The 21,797-nt window shown below is 42.3% G+C and overlaps 1 protein-coding gene across 1 annotated transcript in view; it reads left to right on the top strand.

Moving 5' to 3' along the window:
* The window catches only part of Saxo1 (stabilizer of axonemal microtubules 1), a 100,299-nt gene extending 89,951 nt beyond the window's left edge, over positions 1 to 10,348 (top strand). The window contains exon 4 of the mRNA XM_021160759.1: positions 8,984 to 10,348. Coding sequence (XP_021016418.1) covers positions 8,984 to 9,987 — 1,004 coding nt within the window. The 3' untranslated portion in view covers positions 9,988 to 10,348. The remainder of the gene's footprint in view (positions 1 to 8,983) is intronic.
* The last annotated feature ends 11,449 nt before the right edge of the window (positions 10,349 to 21,797 follow it).

The following is a 21,797-nucleotide window of genomic DNA, read 5'->3' as shown; positions in this document are numbered from 1 at the left end:
GGGTATGGGGGACTTTTGGGATAGCATCGGAAATGTAATTGAGGAAAATACGTAATAAAAAATATTAAAAAAATTGACATTTTAGCAATGGCTGTATGGCAAAAAGCAAAAACACTCCCCTAATCCTCACAAAACAAAAGAACAACAACAAACAAAACAATGAACTAACCAAACAAAACACCCAGGATGAAAATCAGGAGGAAGTAAAACTATGTCTATTTGTAGATGCTAGGATTCTATAATTTGATTATCTTAAAGATTCAAACAAAATACTTTTAGGCCCAGAATATTCAACAAAATAGTAGAATACAAAATAAAAACTAAAAAATTGTGGCTTTTTATCATACCAGCAATAAACCTGGTGAAAAAGAAGTCAGGAAAATAGCTGCATTTACAAAAGCTTCTAAAAGAATAAAATAAACCTAACCAATTAGCAGAGAGAACCATTTATAGAGAAATCAATAAAACATCAAGGAAACTGACGAGCATCTGTGAGATGGAAGGGCTTCCCATGGTCACGGATCAGTGGAATTCACATTGCTAAAATGGCTACCATTATCAAAATACCTGTGACCTTCTCAGAACTTGAAAAGAACCTTCTGGAATGGGTATGGAAACAAAGAATACCTGGAGTAGCTGACACAGTTCTAAACAGAAGAATAAAGCAGCAAGCATCTCAGAACCTGCTATCCATCGCACTATAACCACAGGAGCAGAATCCAGTAGTGTCTAGGCATCAAAATAGACACTTAACCAATGGGGGTAGATAGAGATGAATACCCAGAAATGAGTCTAAGACCCTCTAGACATTTGATTTTCAACAAAAGTACAAAGGAAAATGTATCCTAGAAAAGAGAGCTTTTAAACAAATTATGTTGTGAAAATTGAATAATCAGATGCAAAAGATTGTTCTTTCTAGTCTCTCTCATAGAAAGATTTTCAAAACTGATGGAAGACCTTATAAGAATACCAAAAACTTTGAAAACATCAGGCTAAATAGACTTACTCTCAGCTGTGACTGAATGCCTGACAAAACAACTTATAGAAGATTTGCAGTCCATCATGATGGTTTTATACCCCAAAGTGGTTAGGGTTAGGGCTAGGGTTATGGTTCCTATGGTAACTCTACCTTCAGCGTTTTGAGAAACCTCCATCTTGACTTCCAGACTGGCTGCACAAACTTACATTCCCATCGGTAATAAACAGAGGTTCCTAGTCTCCTACAACCTTGCCAGCGTTTATCATTTGTTTTCCTGATAATAACTTTTCTGCCTATGGTGATATGGAACCTTAAAAGTTTGAATTTGCATTTTGATAATGGCTAAGAAGGTTAACACTTAAAACATATAATTGACCACTTTATTTCTTCCTTTGCAAACATTCTATTCAGTTCATTAATCAATTTATTGATTAGATGATTTACTTATTTGAGTTTTAATTATTTTGCAGTTCTTTATGTATGCTAGGTATTAGTCCCTTGTATGATATGTAGTCAGCAATGAATTGTGTGTGTGTGTGTGTGTGCGTGCACGTGCGTGTGTTTTACTCTTTAGGTTATTACTTTACTCTGGTGTTTGTTTCTTTTGTTGCTTGGAAGTGTTTTAGTTTATTTAATCCCCTTTGGCAATCAATAGAGTTATTTCCTATGTCATTGAAGTGGTGGTTAGGACATCCTTGCTCTTCCTGCCTTCATGTTGAAGTGTTTTGTTTGCATTTTCAAGGATTAAGGTTTACATTAAGGTTTTTGATTTTTTTGTGCAGTGTGAGAGATGTGGATTTAATTTCATTCTTGTGCTATGGAAATCTGTTTTTTTCTAGCAGCATTTGTGGAATGGACTCTTCTTCGATGCATGTTTTTGAAAGTTTTGTCAAAAATGATGTGGCTGTAACTATGTGCATTTATTCTTGGGTCTTCTATTGTATTTCATTGGTTGGCAGCTGTGTTTTTGGACAAGCACCATGCTGGTATTTCACAAATTGCTGTATCTTCTTTATAAACTTCTCCCTGATTAATGTGCAGTGCTCTTTTAATTTCATCTAATTTTGAGTTGTGGTAATTTTGTCAGATGTCAGAATAATGACACCGGCTTGCTTTTTGGTTGGGGTTTGCTCCACAGATTGATTTTCATCCTTTGACTTTCTTTCAGTCTCTGTATCTTTATCAATAAGGCATGATTCTTGAAGACAACAGAAAGTTGTTTTTACACATGAAACTCAAGAAGAACGAAGACCAAAGTGTGGACACTTTGCCCCTTCTTAGAATTGGAAACAATCACCCATGGAAGGATTACAGAGACAAAGTTTGGAGCTGAGACAAAAGGATGGACCATCTAGAGACTGCCATATCCAGGGATCCATCCCATAATTAGCCTCCAAACAATGACAGCATTGCATACACTAGCAAGCGTTTGCTGCAAGGACCCTGATATAGCTGTCTCTTGTGAGACTAGGCCGGGGCCTAGCAAACACATAAGTGGATGCTCACAGTCAGCTACTGGATGGATCACAGGGCCCCCTATGGAGGAGCTAGAGAAAGTATCCAAGGAGCTAAAGAGATCTGCAACCCTGTAGGTGCAACATTATGAACTAACCAGTATCCCGGAGCTCTTGACTCTAGGTGCATATGTATCAAAAGATGGCCTAGTCGGCCATCACTGGAAAGAGAGGCCCATTGGACACACGCACTTTATATGCCCCAGTACAGGGGAATGCCAGGGCCAAAAAAAAAAATGGGAATGGGTGGGTAGGGAAGTGTGGGGGGAGGGTGAGGAAAATATGTAATAAAAATATTATGAAAGGGAAACCTACAATAAAAAAATGAAAATTGTTTTTACTTTTCTAATCTGGTAGGTTGAGGCCATTTACATCTAAAATGATTGAGACAAGTTTATTACCTCTTGGTGAGTTGTCTCTCTCTCTCTCTCTCTCTCCTAGGCTTGCCTTGAACTTGTTATGTAGCTAAGGATAATCTTGAACTACTGATTGTCTTGCTTACGCTTTCAAAGCACAGGCAGCAGATTGGCACCACCACGCCTGGCTAATTTTCACAACTTTGTTGACTGTTTTTCAAGTTGCTCAGATTTGTGTTTCTTGACTCTGGACTACATTAGTATCAGGGATGCTGGTTTATTGTGTTAGACATGCTAGACTTCTTTCTACCTTTGTAAGTCATTTATCTCATGAAATTTATTTTATTCTGTGATCCATGATTGAGACTGTACTTATTCTCTCAATATGTATTCCTTTAACTCTTCTGCAGTGGTGGCTGTGAACTCTTTTTAATTTTTGGTTTTGAAGAAGCCTCAATGTCTTCAACCAATTCTAAAAGATAATTTTCTTGTACATAGCATGCCTGGTTGACTGTTACTTACTTTCAGGGGTTGAAGTATGTATTAGTCCATGCTTAGAAAGTTGATAGCTTTGAGTTTTACTGACCATAGAACTGATGTTATTCTTATGTTTCTGCCTTTGTGAGTTGGTGTTCTTCTCTTACTAATATTGGGGTTTTTTTTGCTTTTTTTTTTTTTTTTTTGACAAGTTGACTATATAATGTCTTGGGGATGTAGTTCTATTGGGGTTTTATATGCCTCTGGTTTTTGAATGCACACCTCCTCCAAAGTTTGGAATGTTTTTTGTTGTAATTTCACTGAATGGTTTGTGAATTCCTAAGCAGTAAAGTGTTTGGCTTCTTCTAACATATGGATTCTTAGGTTTGTTCTCATGATCCTATCTTAGAGGTCTTGGGCATTGTGCTCATGCTGATTTGTTTATTTGTCCGTATTGACATTTATTTGATTATAGAAAGGTTTATTTTTACTTATGTAGGTGTAAGTCGCTCTCCATGTGTGGTGGTCCATGGAAGTCAGAAGAGGGAGTTGGTGCCTCTGCAGATAGTTACAAGTGGTGGTTGTGAGCTGCCCAACACAGGTGCTGGGAACTGAACTCTAGTTCTCTGCAAGAGCAGTAAGCACTCTTAAGCACTGAGCCATCTACCTCTCCAGCCTCCTTATTGGTATGTCACTGCATACTCTGTCCTCCATAAATTATATTGTTTCTTTCACTTGGTTGAGTCAGTGGGTGTACTGGCTAGTTTTGTGTCAACTTGACACAGCTGGAGTTACCACAGAGAAAGGAGCTTCAGTTGAGGAAATGCCTCCATGAGATCCAGCTGTAAGGCATTTTCTCAATTAGTGATCAAGGGTAGGCCCCTTGTGGGTGGGACCATCCCTGGGCTGGTAGTCTTGCTTCTATAAGATAGCAGGCTGAGCAAGCCAGTAAAGAACATTCCTCCGTGGCCTCTGCTCAGCTCCTGCTTCCTGACCTGCTTGAGTTCCAGTCCTGACTTCCTTTGGTGATGAACAGCAATTTGGAAGAGTAAGCTGAATAAACCCTTTCCTCCCCAACTTGCTTCTTGGTCATCATGTTTGTGCAGGAATAGAAACCCTGACTAAGACAGTGGGTAATTCTAATTAAATTCCTCTATTTGTTTACACCCTTCCTGGTCATTGATAAATTTTTATCATAAACCTTAAAAATTATTTGGCATTTTATTTATTTCAGTTCAATAGTTGAGTTATGATCTTCTGAAAAAGTCATCTTAGATTGTTTTTTATTTTCCACGTTTCTTATGTCTCTGTATTGTGTATGTCTGATGGTTTGATATGACTTCTGAATTTGTGGGGTTCTTCTTATACAGCCTGCCTTTGGAAGCTTAAACCCCAGAACCACTCAGTGAGGAAGAAGCAAACCATGGTGACAAAAAACAACCCAGCACAGCAGATGCCTAAATACACGCATGTCACCAATGATTGTAGGTGTGAGGATGGCCGCTGCTGGGTTATGTGCTGTGCAGTTAGAAACTGTCCAGGGTAGGAGTGGGAGTAGTAAAGGAGTGAGGTAACGGAAGGAGATGGAGCCAGCGGAGAAGCAGCAGCAAGCCTGAATAGACAAAGGCAGAAAGAAGACAGGAATGGAGAAGAGAGGAAGAGGAGAAATGAGTAAGAGATTAGAAATGAAAAAATGTAAACAAGAAAAGATTTCCCAATAGTAAAATAGTTCCAAGCCCAAGTTAGATAGATGTCGGAGGGGGATAATAAACAGGAATGTAAGAGTTGTAAAGTAGTCAGGTTGTAGCCGATGCCTCAGTGGTTTATTGTGTTTGCTGCTCTTGCAGAGGCGCACGGAAGCACACAACCACCTGTAATCCCAGTCCTAGGTGTCTGACTCTGTCTCTGGGCCGCCATGGCTCCTGCACCCATGTGCTGCACACACACACACACACACACACACACATTTAAACACAAAACCAGGTGTAGTGGTGCATGATGTTAATCAGCACTTGGGAGGCAGAGGCAGTCAAATTTCTGTGAGTTCTAGGCTAGCCTGGTCTACAAAGTGAATTCCAGTACAGCCAAAATACATAGCCCCCTTCCCATTTAAGTAAAAGAGAAAAGGAAGTCAAATTATGGTAAAGTAAAGATACTACTAAATGCAGAGATGGGGAAAAGCAGTAAGCACAGAGGCAGAAAGAAAAAGAAAAAGATGAAGAAAAAAGTTGTTGAAGAATAGGAAAAATATGCAGAAATGAAATGAGAATGAGATGAAGGTGTAGAGAGTAATAACAGCAAAACCAAAAAGTCTGAAAAAATACAACAGTCAAATCCCTTTAAGCATATAGAATGAAAAAATAAGTTGAGGTGTGGGAGCATCTTCTTTCTGGGGTTGAGAACTGGGGGCAATAGTGATAAGGATGAAGGGTGGGGCTGGTCCCTTCAACTTGATTGGTCTTTCCTTTGGTTTATACCACTGTACCGAGGTTCTGTAGGGCACAGGTCTGATGTCTGCCAAGCTTGTTTTTACTGTAACCATTTTCCTTCTTTGAGTATGAGGAGTCTGTGCACACTTAGTTTTGTACTCTGTGGCTGGACAAGACTTTCTTCCCCCTGAGAGCCTGGTGACTGTGTTAGTTGAAGAGTGTCTCCCAGCCGTGTCAGGAGTATGGAAAGCAGGCACAGTACTATGATGACGTAGGCTGCATACTTCTCAAACTTTGATGGCCTCTCACAGGAGGGAATGTTGTTGGTCATCCATGGATAACCCCTGAAACTGAAGAGTGCTTGGCCTTTACAGCATTGAAAACAGGCAGATGGTGACTCTAGACTGTGAAGCACTTGCTGGCCTCAGGCTCAGAGTTATCCCCCTTCAGAGTAACTCTGTTGATGAGGCCTGCTTGTGACCACTGAGGGAGGGGCCATCTTTCTCTTGTGCTTCCTAGCCTGAGCTACCCTTCCCGTGGCTTGTGCCCTTCAGTCTGTCTGTTCTCCATAACTGTCTCTGGGCCTTCCCTCATCTAGGGACTGTGGCAGGTCAAACTGAGGTTTCTGAACTAGTGGATATTCCTGGACTCCAGGATAGCTAGTTTTGCACAGTGGGCTTCTCTCTCAGTTCACGACTGCCCTCTGAACCATGTGACTTGACAAAATGGAATTTCTGTTGCTGACTGGAAGGGCTGTAGTGTCAACAACACTTGTAACAACTGACTCCTGATGGCTGTGAGCTTGTCTTGAGGGCAGGACTGGCTTGGCTTCATCTGTTTTACCTTTTGATAGTGCCCCCTCCCACCCCCAGATCCATGTCCTTCCCTTCATGGAGCTGCTGGGCTGAGGCTAATTTTGGTTTCCTTCTCTGCATGGTGCTGTAGCTTTGGCTCTGTCTTTATTTAGTATCCTTTGGATTCTTTTATAAGTGTCCAAAGCCTTTCCTTGATTGAATCTCTGTGATAAAGTCTCTCTCTTTTTTTTTTCTTTTTCTTATTCTGAATCTCTCTCTTGCTGGCACTCAGGAAAGCAGCATCTAGTTTGCTTTCTGGGCCTGCAATCTCTCCTCCTCACATGTCTGCACATTAGGAAAGCTGAGAAAGGCTTAGAAGCCTTCCTGTCTACCATGCTTTTGGTCTGTTCCCAGTGTTCTACATCTGCCAACCACACCCTTCACCCCACAGTTTCCACAACCTCACCAAATAGAACCACCAGATATACATACATGAAACCTTAAAGCAGAGATTCTCAATCTGTGGGTCACAGCTTCTTTGGGGGGGCAGTGTCAAAGAACCCTTTCACAGGGGTCACCTAAGACCATTGGAAAACACAGATATTTACATTGATTCATAACAGCAACATTACAGTTAAGAATAATTTTATGGTTAGTCACCACAATATAAGGAACTGTATTACAGGGTCATATTATTAGGAAGGTAGAGAACCACTATCGTGGAACATAACACACCATAACAGGGTATGTACAATAGGATCAATGGCCCGTCATATGCTTGTATGAAATGGTTACAATGGAACCCAGCATACTGTACAATCAGCATGTGCCAAAAACAAACCCCAGAACAATAGCATCAAAAAACCCAAACAAACAAACAAACAAACAAACAAACAAAACAACCCAGAAATGTGTGATGTTACAAAGGTTTTTATCGGTGGCTCCTTTTGTTGTGTAAATGGTACCTCTACAAAGCTGTTAAAAATTATGCCTGTGGCCTTCACTCCTGTTGATTACCTAAGTCGGAGGCTTGGTCTACTTGTCCCAAGGCTGCAAGAGAACTTGTGGATTCAGAGGGCTCACTAGCATCATTACTGTGACTCTTTAGCCCTGGTAATCGATGAGAGCAATGAAGCAATACCAGCCTCGACAGTGATGATGAAAGGAAAGGCAGTGTGCGCAGTGCTTACGGTTCCATTGCTCTCAGCTGGTCCTTTAGCCTCCGAGCTGTCCTGAAGATTTGGGATAAAGTGGCTTCAGAAACTGTCTGATGTGGTATCTGCTTCTGCAGTGCACGGCTCTTGTGGGCCGAGTCCTTGCGTCTTCGCCATTTTAACCCACCACAGAGGTTCCTCTTGAGACGAAGGTGACCTTGGCTCAGCTGGCTGATCGTCAATTTTCAGACACTCTGAAGTTAGCCTTTCTTTACAGACCTTCCCTGGTTATTCTTTTTCAGTCTTTATTTAAAGAAAAATGTAGTGCCCTGCTATGACTTGGGGACATTCAGAAGCATGGCTGTGGAGTCGGGTCTGTGGCTTAAATTTTTGGGCAACCTCTTAAGTTTCTCTGAGATTGTCTTTTGGCAATCTGAAAACTGGAGACAATCACAGTTGTCACGAAGGATGACGGTGAAGATGTCAGATTATGTTCGGAAAGGCTTGAGTACAACTGGCTGGCATCTCTTGCTCTCAAGAGCAGAGTGGGTTTGGCTATGGTTTCTGAATCTGGGTTTGAACCCATACTCTTTTTTTTTTTTTTTTTTTAAATTCAAATCCAAGTAACTGGGTGTGAGTTTCTCTATGTTTCTGTTTCTTTTGATAGTATATATTTTATTAGGGTGTTATGAAGAGAAACATGACTAATATCCTAAGAACAAAGGATGAGGCAGCTGTGGCAAGTCTGTCTTTAGGCAATAGCATATACACTTACTCCCTTGGAGCAGTGCATTTGATGCATATGGATTAGACATGAGCAGTTCAGGGACACAGTAGTAGTTAAGTTACTCCCACTAAGTAGACCTGGTTGGCTTGGCTGGTAGCTCATCAGTGGTGAGTTGTGATTCTCTGTGTTTGTGCACGGCACATGCATCTTGTCATGCACTCTGGCACGGAGAGATGGCCCTTTCCTTGCACAGGTAAGAGCTTCCTTTCAGTCAGACTTTTCTGCTGGAGTAGACCGTAGGTCTCTAAAATCTCTGTGCATAGCATGGTGGCATCCGAGGAGAACTTGAGTAGATTTGTCTCTCTGCACAACAGGCTGCAAGCACCATGATATTTAAACAGTGAGCTTATGCACAAGATGATAGCAGGGATCTACTTTGTTCTGTTAGGCCAGAGATTTTCATTAGAAACTGGTTTGTGGCTTTAGCGCTCTTTAAAACACATGCAAGTTAGGAGACCTGATTGATCAGTGATTGCCTCTTCTTTAATTTCAGTTGATTATTTACCCTGGAACCAACCAAGACGGGAGCTTCTTCGTCCTCCACCCAAGTACCGGCCAGAGTCTTCCAAGTTTGAAAACAGAACCACACATCAGGATGACTACACCATGAAAGGCCTTGTGACTACTGTGAGCTGTAAGCCTCCATCTAAGTCAAAACTCTACAACATCCCCTTGGAAGACCTGACTAACTACAAGATGAGTTATGTGCCCCACCCTGTGGAGAAGCGCTTCGTTAAGGAGGCAGAGAAATATATACCCTGTGGCATTCCCTTTGAGAACCTGACCACCCACAAAGAGTCCTACCGAGGCCTGCTAGGGGAGCCTGCCAAGAGCACAAAACCTCCAGCCAAGTTCCCCGTGCACGATGCACCTTTCGCCAACATCACAGAGGTTCAGGAGAAATTTCAAGCCTGGCCAACACCCCAGATGGTCCCCAAAGCTCCCGTTGTGTATGTCCCTCCTGAGGAGAAGATGGATCTTCTGACAACTGTGCAGACCCATTACAAGCACCTCAAGGGTAGCCCTGCTATAACTTGCCGACCTGTGCCTTCCATTAAGAAGAGCAAGCGCTTTGAAAGCTCAACCACCACCAAGGATGACTTCAAGCAGTGGGCAGCCGTGAACACAAAGCCGATCAGACCCAGTCCGCACCTGAGCTTGCCTGCTGAACCTTTGGACTGCCAGACCACCACTAAGACGTGCTTTGTGGCGCATCCACCTATGATTACTGAAAACTACAAGCCCGCCTGGGTTGGCCTTCGGAGAAACATCCCCGTAGAGGGCCAGACTACTTATTCCATCAGCTTTACTCCCAAGGATTTGGGCAAGTGCCCAGCATCCTACATGGACCCTCCGGGCTATATCTTTGAGGAAGTGGATTCTATGGGGCACAAGATCTATAGGTCAATTTCCCAGACAGGTTCTAGGCAGAACAGTTCTATTTCTATATGTGATACAGAAAAGCCTGGTCAGAAGGAACTAGAAGTATCAGCCTGACTTTGAAAAAAAAAACAAAAAATGTTTAAAACCTGCAAAACACCTTTAAAAGCAGACATCAAAAAATCCATTGAAGAAGAATTTCCCAAAATTGAAAAGAAAAATGTAAAATACCTACCTCAGAATGAAAAAAAAAATCATCACCAATTCCAGCATATTTGACTAACATGAGAATCACTTGAATAAAGGAAAATGACATGTACTCATTGGCTGATTAACCCTCTGCAGCCCGCCCTCTACTTTATCCCTCTAACCCCTTTGGGTCCCTTTTGTTCATGGAATCAAGGACGATCTCTGTGACATCTCTGGGATCTTGATCTAATTTAATTATTGTATGGATTGACATTAACCTTTGCCAGGTTTCAAGTGCCAAAGAATAAACTTTATTTTGAGGCATTGGATTTTTAGGTTTGTTTTTTCACTCTCATGTGCTTTTTATACAGAGAGTAGTATAGCCAGGGCTTTCCCATACTCCATCCCTGCAATGAAAGGGGTTCCTTGGGCTCAATCTGGGACTGTGTTTGGGTCTTCTGTATCTAGGTCTCTATCATAGGGCATCTGTCTACTCCTTTCCTGCATGACATAATAGCAAGGATAATGATGTCTGATTTGGTGTGGTTCTTGTCAATCATGGGCAAAGAAAGGAGGAGGTCCTGTGGGAATTCTATGGTTCTGTGGACCTGCCAGGCTTTAAGTATAGGCTCTGGCTCCAGGGAGAAAGTGACTGTTGTCAACTAGGAAGGTGAGGCCTGGCCCCAGAGCTGTGAGCAGAAAAGGTGGGATCTTCTAAATGTTCAGAGCCTAGAATGGATTGCCCCAGGCAGTGCAGATTTCTGGAAACTCTGATCCTACTTGTTCTAAAATAGTAGCTGTGACCAGATCTGTCATAAAGCTTGATATAGCAATGCACTCTGCCTTACACTCTGCCTTTGAGCTCTGCCTTACAGACTTCTTGGGCCTCAGGTTTTGTTGTTGGTGGTAGATTTTTTATTTTTTATATTTTAATTTACCAACTTTTGATTTTTTAAGGTCAAATAACTTGGAGCTAGACAGAACTGAGGAAAGATAATTTCAAGTGGGACTTCTTTCCAGGCCTAGATGGCCAGAAAATGCTGACCAACACTGGGCATATCTACCTGTCTTTCAAGTCCACATCTAAATACTCTCATGGTCCCAGGAAACTTGGGGATAGGGTGGAGGAGGTGGGATTTCAGCTTAAGACTTTTTGGCTTAAGCCCAGAGCTGGGTTTTTCAGTGAGAAGCCTCTATCTTCTCTACCTAGGTCTCAGTCTGTCCATGGCTCTCATGCCTGGCCTGGGCTATTTAAGTTCCTCTTGCATCTTCACCATGAACTTAGTCATCAGTGGGTTCAAATCTGCATTGTTTATTCCTCTTGTCTGTCTGAGGTCTGGTCTTTATGGGGTGGGGAAGCGCAGAGCATTAAGCACACAGAGAAGGAAAGAAACAAAACCAGTGTGAAATCTAAGTTTTCTGAATTCAGATCTGCATTTCCACAACGCAGGCATTGCTCATCTTTTGTGTCTTAGACATCCTGGCTCCACGAACCATGTCAAACCATATATCCAAGATCTACTAAGGTAATGGAGAGCACAAAAGGATGGCATCACACATGGCTCAAATGGGAGATATCCTCTCAAAGCTCATGCATTAAAGAAGTGGGGGTGTGAGGGAAGGAATTGAATCCTGATGGTTCTTTGGCTCGCTCTCTCTCTCTCTCTCTTTCTTTCTTTCAAGATTTATTTATTTATATGAGTACACCATAACTGTTTTCAGACACACCAGAAGAGGGCATCAGATCCTACTACAGATGGTTGTGAGCCACCATGTGGTTGCTGGGAATTGAATTCAGGTCCTCTGGAAGAACAGTCAGTGCTCTTCACCACTGAGCCATCTTCCATCTGCCGATCCCGATAGTTCTAATGTCACCAATGGATTATTCAATTCATACCTGAATGGGCTGTTGATGGAAGGTAGTGGAAACTATAGGGGCTGAGCCTAGAGAGAAACTAGATTCCTGTTCTTGAAGGGCTTATTTTTGCTCCCAGTCCCTTCCTATCTCTTTTTTCTTCCTAGGTACCATGTGATGACCAGTTTTGTTCTACTATGCATGCCACACTGTGCTGCTAATTAGACTCACCACAGGACCAAAAACAGTGGAGCAAGTGACTATGGACTACAATCTCTAAAGCTCTGATCCAAAATGAATTCTTCTTCATTAAAAAAAAAAATTGAGGTCTTGGTACCCATAGAGGTCTGCTGGGAACAGGACTTCTGATAATGCAGAGAGAACTGAAATGCATTTCTTTCTGCTGAGATGCAAGGCCATTTTTGCTGGTATAAGCAAGGTCTCTGGGACTGGATAGAATGTATGGCTCTTTCTAAAATCGAAAGTGTTTATGCCCGAGATGAAACAGCTCTATTCAGGGAAGAGATGTGCTAATGTGTATAACACAAAACCAACTCAGTGACTCCTGGAGGCAAACCAGACAAAGCCCAAATAATCTGGGAAAGGTAACTGTGGCCTACAGAAACAGTGACATGGTCTGAACTAAATTCTGCAGCAATCTTCCTACAAAGGCCCCTGGACACAGTCCATGATGCTGTGCCCCTCCTGGATTTGAACTAGCAAATTGTAAGTAAGTAAGAGTCGGGTTGGGCTTTTGTAAAAAAGAAAAGAATTGCTTTTGGTCCTGCCTTGGTGTCTCACACCTTTAATCCTGATACTAGGGAGGCACAGACAGACAGATCTCTGCATTTGAGGCCAGCCTGGTTTACATACTGAGTTCCTGGCCAGATAAGGCTAAACAGACTCCATCTCAAAACAACACCAACAGTGATACCAGCAGTACCCACTCTCATCCCCCCAAGCATCCAAAACAGACATCAACCCTCTTAAAAAGAGTTACTCTTTACTCAGTAATTTTGTCCCAATGATAACAGGGACTCTATAATAACAGATTTTATTTTTGTTGCATCTTTAACAAAAAAACACTTTAAAAAAATCTGAAAATGCTTATACCAGTTCAGAAATCTACATCACAGTCCCACTCTGCCATAGCACCTTTGCAGATATCTGGCATGCTGGCCACGTGGATCATGGGTGTCAGAGCTGGGTGGGACTATATTGCGTCTGTCCCTTGGTGGCTTGTGCTTTCTCTTATTACTTTATGGTGCCATGGAGGCAGAGCTCTATCTGTTACTTTGTATTCCATTAGCTTAGATGTGGTTTTCTTGGGTAAGCTATGGATTTAAGTTTTTTTTGTAGTGCCTCCCTTTCCTTGTTAGGTGACTTTTTGGGAACCTCAAGACTTTCTAATGCTTCTGACTGCTAAAACAAAAAGATGCTGTTCAGCTCTGTGCTTGTCAAGAGCAAGCAGGTGAGGCAGGTGGGGGCAAGCGCAGTCCTAATTGCAGATTAATGGTTCCCTAGTCCCTCCAGCTAGTGCCCAAGCCCCACATCTGCTTAGCAGGCCTTCAAGTGGGGAAGACAGAGGCCCTTCTGAGCATAAATGCTGGAGGTTGGAGGGTGGGGGTGGGGGGACACAGGAAGAGTGTTTTCTTTGGCAGAGCAGACCCTAACTTTGCAAATGGCTTTCTGAGCAGGTGCTTGGCTCTTTCTTACATTGGAGGTGTACCAGGAGCCCAGGAGCCATGAACCTTCTAGAACATGTATATTGCATTCTGGAAAAGGCATCAGAGCTATGGTGAGCTGGGCTTTTCTTTCGGCTCAAGTCCTAAGACTCAGGTGCCCCGAGTCCTTGCCTCTGGATCTTTAGTGACTGACTTGAGAAATCTTAATGTCTTTTCCCTGACAAGAGTGACTACAAACCCAGCTCCAGTTGTTCTGATGAACTCGTGGATTTCCTGCTCCTCTGCTTGAATTTGTATTAGCTGCCTTGCTTCCTCCTGCTACCTGCTTGGGCCAGCATTGCATCCTCAATGAGAAAGAAAGGTGTAATTACTTCATCTTTCCCCAGATCTCCATCCATTCCATTATAGGACCATAAATGGGAGGGGTGGGGTGGGGAAGCCCACAAGTAGTCTTTAAGCAGGCAAATAGTGACTTGAGAGTTAGAGGCACACAACATGCCTGAAAAATGACTAAAATCTGACTTGTGTGCCAATGGATGACTTAGAAACCAAGGAATGGAATTTTTCTTTGGACTATGGGTTCTCTTGGGTTTAAAGATGAAAAAACAAAGCTACTTTATTTTATAGTTTCTAAGAACAGCTCAGTGCTTGCTGTTAGACTGGAGTTTTTTTTTTGTTTTTTGTTTTTTATTTTTTAGTGAAGACTGCAACACTTTCTATAGTTGTTTATATAGTTTCTATAGTCACTTATTTAGAAACGTTAGCTGTTCAAAACCAAGCAGGAACCTGGAAACCAGCAGCCAGTAAGGTGAGCAAGTCACCCTTGATGTGGATTCCCCGGGGCTACCACTCAGCTTACTACACAGTGCATCTGCGGCCTTGGCTCTCCCTCTGAGCTCTGCTCTGCCATCCTGCTCCTCCCAAAGACTGTACACCCAGGCACAGGGGCGTTGAGGCTCTGTGCACAGCACAGAAAAGGGAACCCTTGGGCTGGAAGATGTTTTATGCAGATTTGCTTCTCTGCAGCCTGAAAGTTGTGAATCCCATTGTGGGGAGGCTGCCATGTTGGCCATCTCAGGGACGTCTGGCATCCTCACATCCTTCGGGAGCTGTTGTCAGTTCACCTACACTCCGGTCGGGAGTTTCTCAGCCCACCTGAGGTTTTTAGGTTATTAGCCCTTTAACCACAGAGGAGACTGAGGAGTTACAGCTAGAGGGAGACACATTTATAACAAGGAATGATAGCTGATAACTTGGCAGTGAGACTAGAGACCCAAAATATTTTAAAAGGTGGAAATCAAAAGTATAACAGTTCAGGAATTATGACCCTGATGCAATAAAGAGAAGTCTGTATATGTGTGCACATATTTTATTAAGTCTGGGGAAAATATACTATGGTTTGTGCTTATGACCCCAATTTAGGAAAATGACTAAAAAATTACACACACGCATTTTTTAAAGGCTGGAAAAATGCATCGACAGTGTTGAATAAATGAATTCCCATTTGTCTCCTTTATCCAGAATAACAAGGGAATAGGGATTTGGAGTATTTTAATATTAGGTTAACAGACAGGTAATGTGTATTAGCCTTTCCTAAGGTGTTTTCTTGTGGACTGTAAGCCCCATGATATGGTCTTTCCCAAGCAGTTCATTAGTGTGGGAAACGCTTCCTGTGTAGCCTCCTGATGCAAATCCATAATGCATGCTTATATTTTGAAGTCTCTGGGATGCTTTAGAGTAAAGAAGCCTTGTTTAACTTAGTGTAACCCAGCCTAGGAATTAGCGTGCTTGTAATACTAAATGCTCAAGGAAAAACAATGTATTGGTTCAGGCAACTGCATCATCTAGGACTCCACTGTTGGCTGTAGGTGTAGTGGGAGGGAGGGCCTCCAGGGATGTGATAAGGTCTTGCTCTCAGTTGGCTTTATCTTCTTCCCTGTTGCTTCCTAAGGCAGGCCAGGTCAGTGTAAGCATTTCTAGTGATTTTAACTTTCTAATGTCCTCTCACCTGGCAAGCCCAGAGGTTCCAGTAAAGATCCTGGAGTGGAGTCTCTTGCTGGCTTTAAGTCTCATGTTGATTCCCAAGCTGACTGTCATGGCAATAGAAAAATTGCCTATTGTCCAGGCCTAAACTGGGGTCCACCTCTGCAGGGAGGAGGATGTGTGGGGTCAACCCGTGTGAACCACGTGAATAACAGAAGGCTGGAGGTGGGGTGAGCTCTCGAGGGAGAATTGAAATGTAGTTTCCAGGGAAGGGAGGGATGAATGCTGAGCAGACAGAAACATCATTTTAAAAACTCTGACAATAAGTCCTTTTTATTGTGTAAAACCTATTGGAACACACATCAAGAAATACTGCCAAGTACTCATCATAAATTTTTTTTTTTCAAGTAAGTTTGGAAGACAATAAAATACGCATGCCATGCAAACATGTGGTGCAGTCTCCTTTGATGATCCGGGGACCTCACTGGACTCCGCGGGGCCTCAGGGTCCTCCCTGAATGTTGAAACATCCTGGCTGTTGACTACTTAAGATTGTGGCTTCTTGATAAATGGGAGGCTAGGTACAGCCAGAGTGCAGGCTGAAGGGAGCCTGGGAAAGTTTATGACAGGCCCTGGGCTTGTGTGTGTCCTGTGTAAAACCCTGTGGACTACTGAAGAAGCACAGTCAGTGCCATGTCCCCTAATCCACGGTGCACACAGGCCAAGCAGGCAGTAGAGGCCCAGAGAGCAACTTCGTGAATTCCTCACAGAGCTGCTCAGGGGATTAGATGCAATATTTGTATATGAGGTGAACCCATGAGAGAGAGAAGCACTTTTCCATGGTCCTTTGGAAGAGAGATGGAAAGGCCGTTTAGATTGGGGATAAGAAGCAACTTTGGGATGAGTTACACGGGTGTGGTTTATAGATATGTTACTTTGAGTATAAAAGCTGTGTGTGTGTGCGCGTGCACATGCATGCTCTACTACAACTTGTAGGGGTCAGCATTCAAATTTCTCTTGTCCTATAACGTATATATATATATATATATATATATATATATATATATATATGCACACACACCTGAGGAAGTAGGGGAAGAAGGGGAAGAGAGGGATAAGCAGAGATAAGACAGAGACACAGATTAAAGTTTGATTACAGTAGGGCTACTTTACACAGAACCCATTTCTTTGGAAATGTAAGAAAGGAAGGTATTTGAAGGAAATGTAAACCAACAAAATTTTTTGGTTTTTTTTTTGTTTGTTTGTTTTGTTTTTTGTTTTTGTTTTTTGTTTTTTGTTTTGGTTTTTGTTTTTGTTTTTGTTTTTTTTTTTGAGGCAGGGTCTTGCTTTATAGCTTAGCTTGGCCCTAAACTCATTGTCCTTGCTTTGGCCTCCTTATTCTGGGATTATAGGAATGCATTACCATAATCAATTCAAAATTTTAAGCTCTCTGTTCAAAATAGTTTTTCTTCACTGTAGAAGATGGCCCTTTGGGGTTTACTGAAGGAAAAAAAGGGATTTTCAACTTCCTTCCTTCCTCACTCCCTTCTTTCCTCCCTCCCTCCTTTCTTCTCTCCCTCTCTTCCTATTTCCCTCCTCCCATCTCTCCTTCCTCTGCCCTCCATCGACCTATCTATTCATTCCTTCAGAAAGTACATATTTTGAAGTACACTTCAAGTGCCTTGTGGTCATTCAGAGTAATTGAGGTGGCAGTAGGTGGCCTGGCTGAGTCAGGGCTGGGTGGCAAGCATGTTTATTGGGGCATAATGCAGGCTCACTCTTATGGGTTAGAAGTGAGGGAGACATGAGAGTAGTGTTAGATTCTGGATATGTTTCAAAGGCAGGCCATGGGTGTTGCTGATTAGAGAATAATTTCAGGGTCACCGTTGCTATCCATTGAGATTAGGGAGGATGGAGGAGGGACATTTGAATGCTGGGCAGCCTAGGGTGCTTCTGCAGAATGAGGCTTTGTGTTTCTGTATACGTCCTCGTTCTTTAGGTAATAAGGAGTGACCACATACTCCCGTGATGTTCGGAAGCTGTGTTTTCTGTTTTCCCTCCACCCCCAGCTCTGTAGGAGAAAAGGTTCTTTAGGCACCAGGGGTGGGTAAGCAACTTAGGTTGTGCTGGGTGCTTCAAGAAAGAGAGTGAGAGTTAAGTCAGATGTCAGACCTAATTTTATCCTTTAATCACGAATCCAGTAAGTAGTTGTGGGCAGTGGAGGGAGGGAGGAACAGGGAATGGAGGAGAAGATACCTTTGTAAAGAGTCTTGCTCTTTGGCAGTAGGAATTAGAGATGGGTTAAAGCAGGGCGGGTATAACCTGCACCATCCTTCAGGACGTTTCTTTGTGCATTGAAGTAATTTTAATTAATTAATTTACACCTTTGGTAAAAGTTTCGGTAAAAGTGGGCAAGAGGCTGAGGTGCTGTGTCTCTGCTTGCGTGGTCTGACCATCAGCAGTGGTGTGCGACTACAAGGTCAAATGCTAGAGTAAGCACAAATGTTAATCAGCCCAACCGAATGCCATGGAGCAACCTGGTCCTTGTATTTGAGTAAGTCCTATTGTCAATACAAGGGGCTTCAAGGTCAGTGTTCCCATGGTGACAACAGGTGAAACCTTAACTGGTCAGGTCAAGCAAACAAGAGTTGGGCTCAGAGAACCCAAACCTGCTGTAGCTAGATTTTGATCACAGTGCTGCTAGATTCCCTGGGTAAAAGCTTAGTCCATTTCTATTGTAAAAATGCAGCATGGTTCCAGAGGTTAGGAAGGCCAAGGCCAAGTTGCCAGTACTCTCTGGGAGCTGCTTTTGGTTTCCAAGATGGCACTTTGAATGTTGTATTCTTGTTATCCAGGTTATTTACCTCTTAGGACCCAGTACTCTCTGGGAGCTGCTTTTGTCTTCCAAGATGGCACTTTGAATGTTGTATCCTTGTAAAGAACATTGTATTCATACATGGCAAAAGCTTGGAAGGGCAAAAAGAGATTCAATTCAGTCCGTCAAGCTCCTTTTTCGGACTGCCATTCCTGTTCCCAGTCATTGGGGAGGATCTGTCATGATTACCTCTTAGAAAGTGCCACCTCTTAGGACCCTCCCCATGGCGGCTCCTGAAGTTTAAAGGGGCACATCCTAGCCACAGCAACTAGAACCTTAGCATATTTGTGCCAGAACGGTTGCGATACTGTGTTCTTTCCAAGCCTAAAGCACAATCTAAAGCACAATACATTTTTACCTGTGGATAATTAATGAAGATTGTATATCTGAAGTGCTTGCAGTGTTTACTTCTTCTTCTTTTTTTTTTTTTGGTTTTTCGAGACAGTGTTTCTCTGTATAGCCCTGGCTGTCCCAGAACTCACTTTGTAGACAAGGCTGGCCTCGAACTCAGAAATCCGCCTGCCTCTGCCTCCCAAGTGCTGGGACTAAAGGCGTGCACCACCACGCCCGGCATTTTTAAAAATTTATTTATTTTTACTTTATTTTATTTTATTTTATTTTATTTTATTTTATTTTATTTTATTTTTGTGTGTTTACTTCTTATTAAGAGGAAGTATTGCACATGTAGGGGAACTACCTCCAGGACATACATTTAGTTTCTTTCCATAAACATGAATCTATACTGAGGTTTTTACAGAGAGAACAACAGTTCTGTTTAAGTTGACATGGGTTGTAGGAGAGCACAATGAGTTAAATGGGTTAAAAGGCTGAACTTTGTAGTCAGGTGAACTTTGCAAAAACTCTGTGGAGGAGGAGAATGGGGTAGGCTTTGCATGCTGGAGGCTGTAGGACGAAGCCCTGGATCCTTCCCCAGAACTTGGCAGACTTCTCATTTGAAATAGGATGGATTAGCATTTTTGTGGGTTGTGTCGCCCCAGGTGGACTGGGTGCTCTCTAAACCCAGGAATTGCATGCTCAACTCTAGTGTGTGGGTCCAGAGTTGATGGCTTTAATAAAAAAGGTCGAAAGCAATGATAAGCATGTGTGATGGGACAAGGGGCTGGGGAGTCAGGAAAGAGGAAATGGGTGAGAAGCATAGAGACTCATCAGGCAGAGAAAAGGCAGAGTGAGAATCTCTGGGTGCAGGAGAAGGCTGGGTTGGTTGTCTTCCATGCCTGCTGCAACAGGGGCAAAGCAAACCCTTGCCATGCAAATAAATGGAAGAGTTGGTTATGGGGTCTTGCTTTTAGGTGAGTATCTTTCCATTCCAGTAGGGAGGAGCCTATGTAAGTGGAAAAATTCAGGGTGGGAATCCTTGGAGCTGACTTCTGCCATATGCCCTTGCATTATGGCCCACTGATCTATAGCTACAGGACAGGATGTATACGGATGATGGAACAACTTTATCTTCCTCAGCTAAGCCATTTATTGACCTTTCAACTGTTCCCTAAAAAATAACTGTAGTGGGACTGAGGGGTAGAAAGCAAGGCATGGCACACCTCTTGACCTTGACCATTAAACATTGTGTGGAGTTCCTTACCTGGTAACAAAGTCGTTCACAGCTTGTCTACTATCTTTCATGGGATTTGTAGAAAGGTCAACCCTGGATAACATGAAGTCCCAGAGGAGGAGGCGATTTCCCAGCATACTCTCTGGTCTGAATGCTGACTGTGCACTCTCTGAGGCTTTAAGCACTCCGTTTAAACAAATATTATTTACGTTCAGCAAGAGAACCATTCCCCATTGTCTGCCTTTTCTAACTCACATAAAACTGCACATTTAACTTTTGTTTACACATATATAAACCATATCGTTAGGAGTAGCCTGGGAAATGCTTGGTTGGAGATAAATTTTGCCCTTTGAAAATACAGGAGTGAGTGACAGCTGTATATTGTCTTATCAGAGGCGTGACATTGTGCGGTTGATTGGGACCAGGTGTTTCACAGAAGCCATCTGAGTAATACTATAAACTTCTGGTTGACAAGCAGGGTGACAACCCAGCTCTTTTTAGCAGAAAATTGGTTGCCAATATCTGCCTTCAGTGTAGTGTTATTGATAAAGAAACTGAAAATCTTGGGATGCTATGAGGAAGAAGCTAAGAACAACAATTTGTGACAAATTTTATGACATGTTGATTAAGACTTGACCTATTAGATCATCCCTAAGTGAACAGGAGGGTGGGTAAGGGGGCAAAGGAATATTTTGTGTCAAGTTTGGTCAAACTCTTATTATATTTGATTTCTTACTGTTTACTTCAAGGCTATATCAACAATGGTCATCTCCTAATTTGCAGTGTGTGACTTGGGCAGATCACCTTCTCTGCTTTAACTTGTACCCAACGTATACTGAGTCTGAATCATCAAGTGTTTATCTCAGCTAGCTCACTGAATGCAATGAGGTATGAGAGAGATGAAAGTGTTTGTTTTGCTTTCTAAGTTAGCTGTTTTTAGGCTAGCTTATTAAATTCTTTTTTTTAATTGTTCTTAACAGTGCTATCCTTCTCTCTACACAATCATTTTAGTTTCTTTTGTGGAAGACTTTGACTATTTAGGGAACCCCATAGATTACTGAGATTCAGCGTGTCTGGAATTAGCTGAGAATAATTAAGTTGGATTATTCCCTTCCATCTTATTTGCAGCATGAAGAGATGAGCTATAGTGAAAAAAGTAAGATGTCCCTTATTTTAGCTCATTCTGTACTTGTAAGATGTCCCTTATTTTAGCTCATTCTGTACTTGTAAGATGTCCCTTGTTTTAGCTCATTCTGTACTTGTATATTTGCTTTTGAGTACATTCCCATGTTTTATGGTAACTTCGGAGGAAACAGTAGTGCTGTGTGCATTCGGGTATGTTGATTTCAGAGCATGCTTTACACTGAGGTTCTAAGATAACATTTGCTCTGGGAAATATTTCTCAGTGCTTGTTGGGACTTTTCATGGGTCTGACTTGGCTAAATGCTTTGATCTGTTTTTTTTTTTTTTTTCCTTCTCTCTAAGACACAGAGCTTGGAACTTGATCACTAATGTCTTTCTTGTTTATTCTACTGGGCAGTACTAAGCTTTGAAAGAAAGACTGGCTTCCTTCTCAGACCAAAATGGAAACACAGGTGACAGTGGGAAATAACACGAAGACACTCGAACTATCTTTCATCTCCCTGCCATTCCTGGGTTAGTTTGGATGGTGATGATAAAAACAATTATTCTCAGTGAGTCTTTCAGCACGTGCAGCACCTGATATTTCTTTTTTTTTTTTTAATTAATCTATTTTGTTTTATTTTCCCCA

Source organism: Mus caroli, chromosome 4 (assembly GCF_900094665.2).
Source record: "Mus caroli chromosome 4, CAROLI_EIJ_v1.1, whole genome shotgun sequence".
NCBI lineage: Eukaryota > Metazoa > Chordata > Mammalia > Rodentia > Muridae > Mus > Mus caroli.
This window is presented reverse-complemented; position numbering and strand designations above follow the sequence as displayed.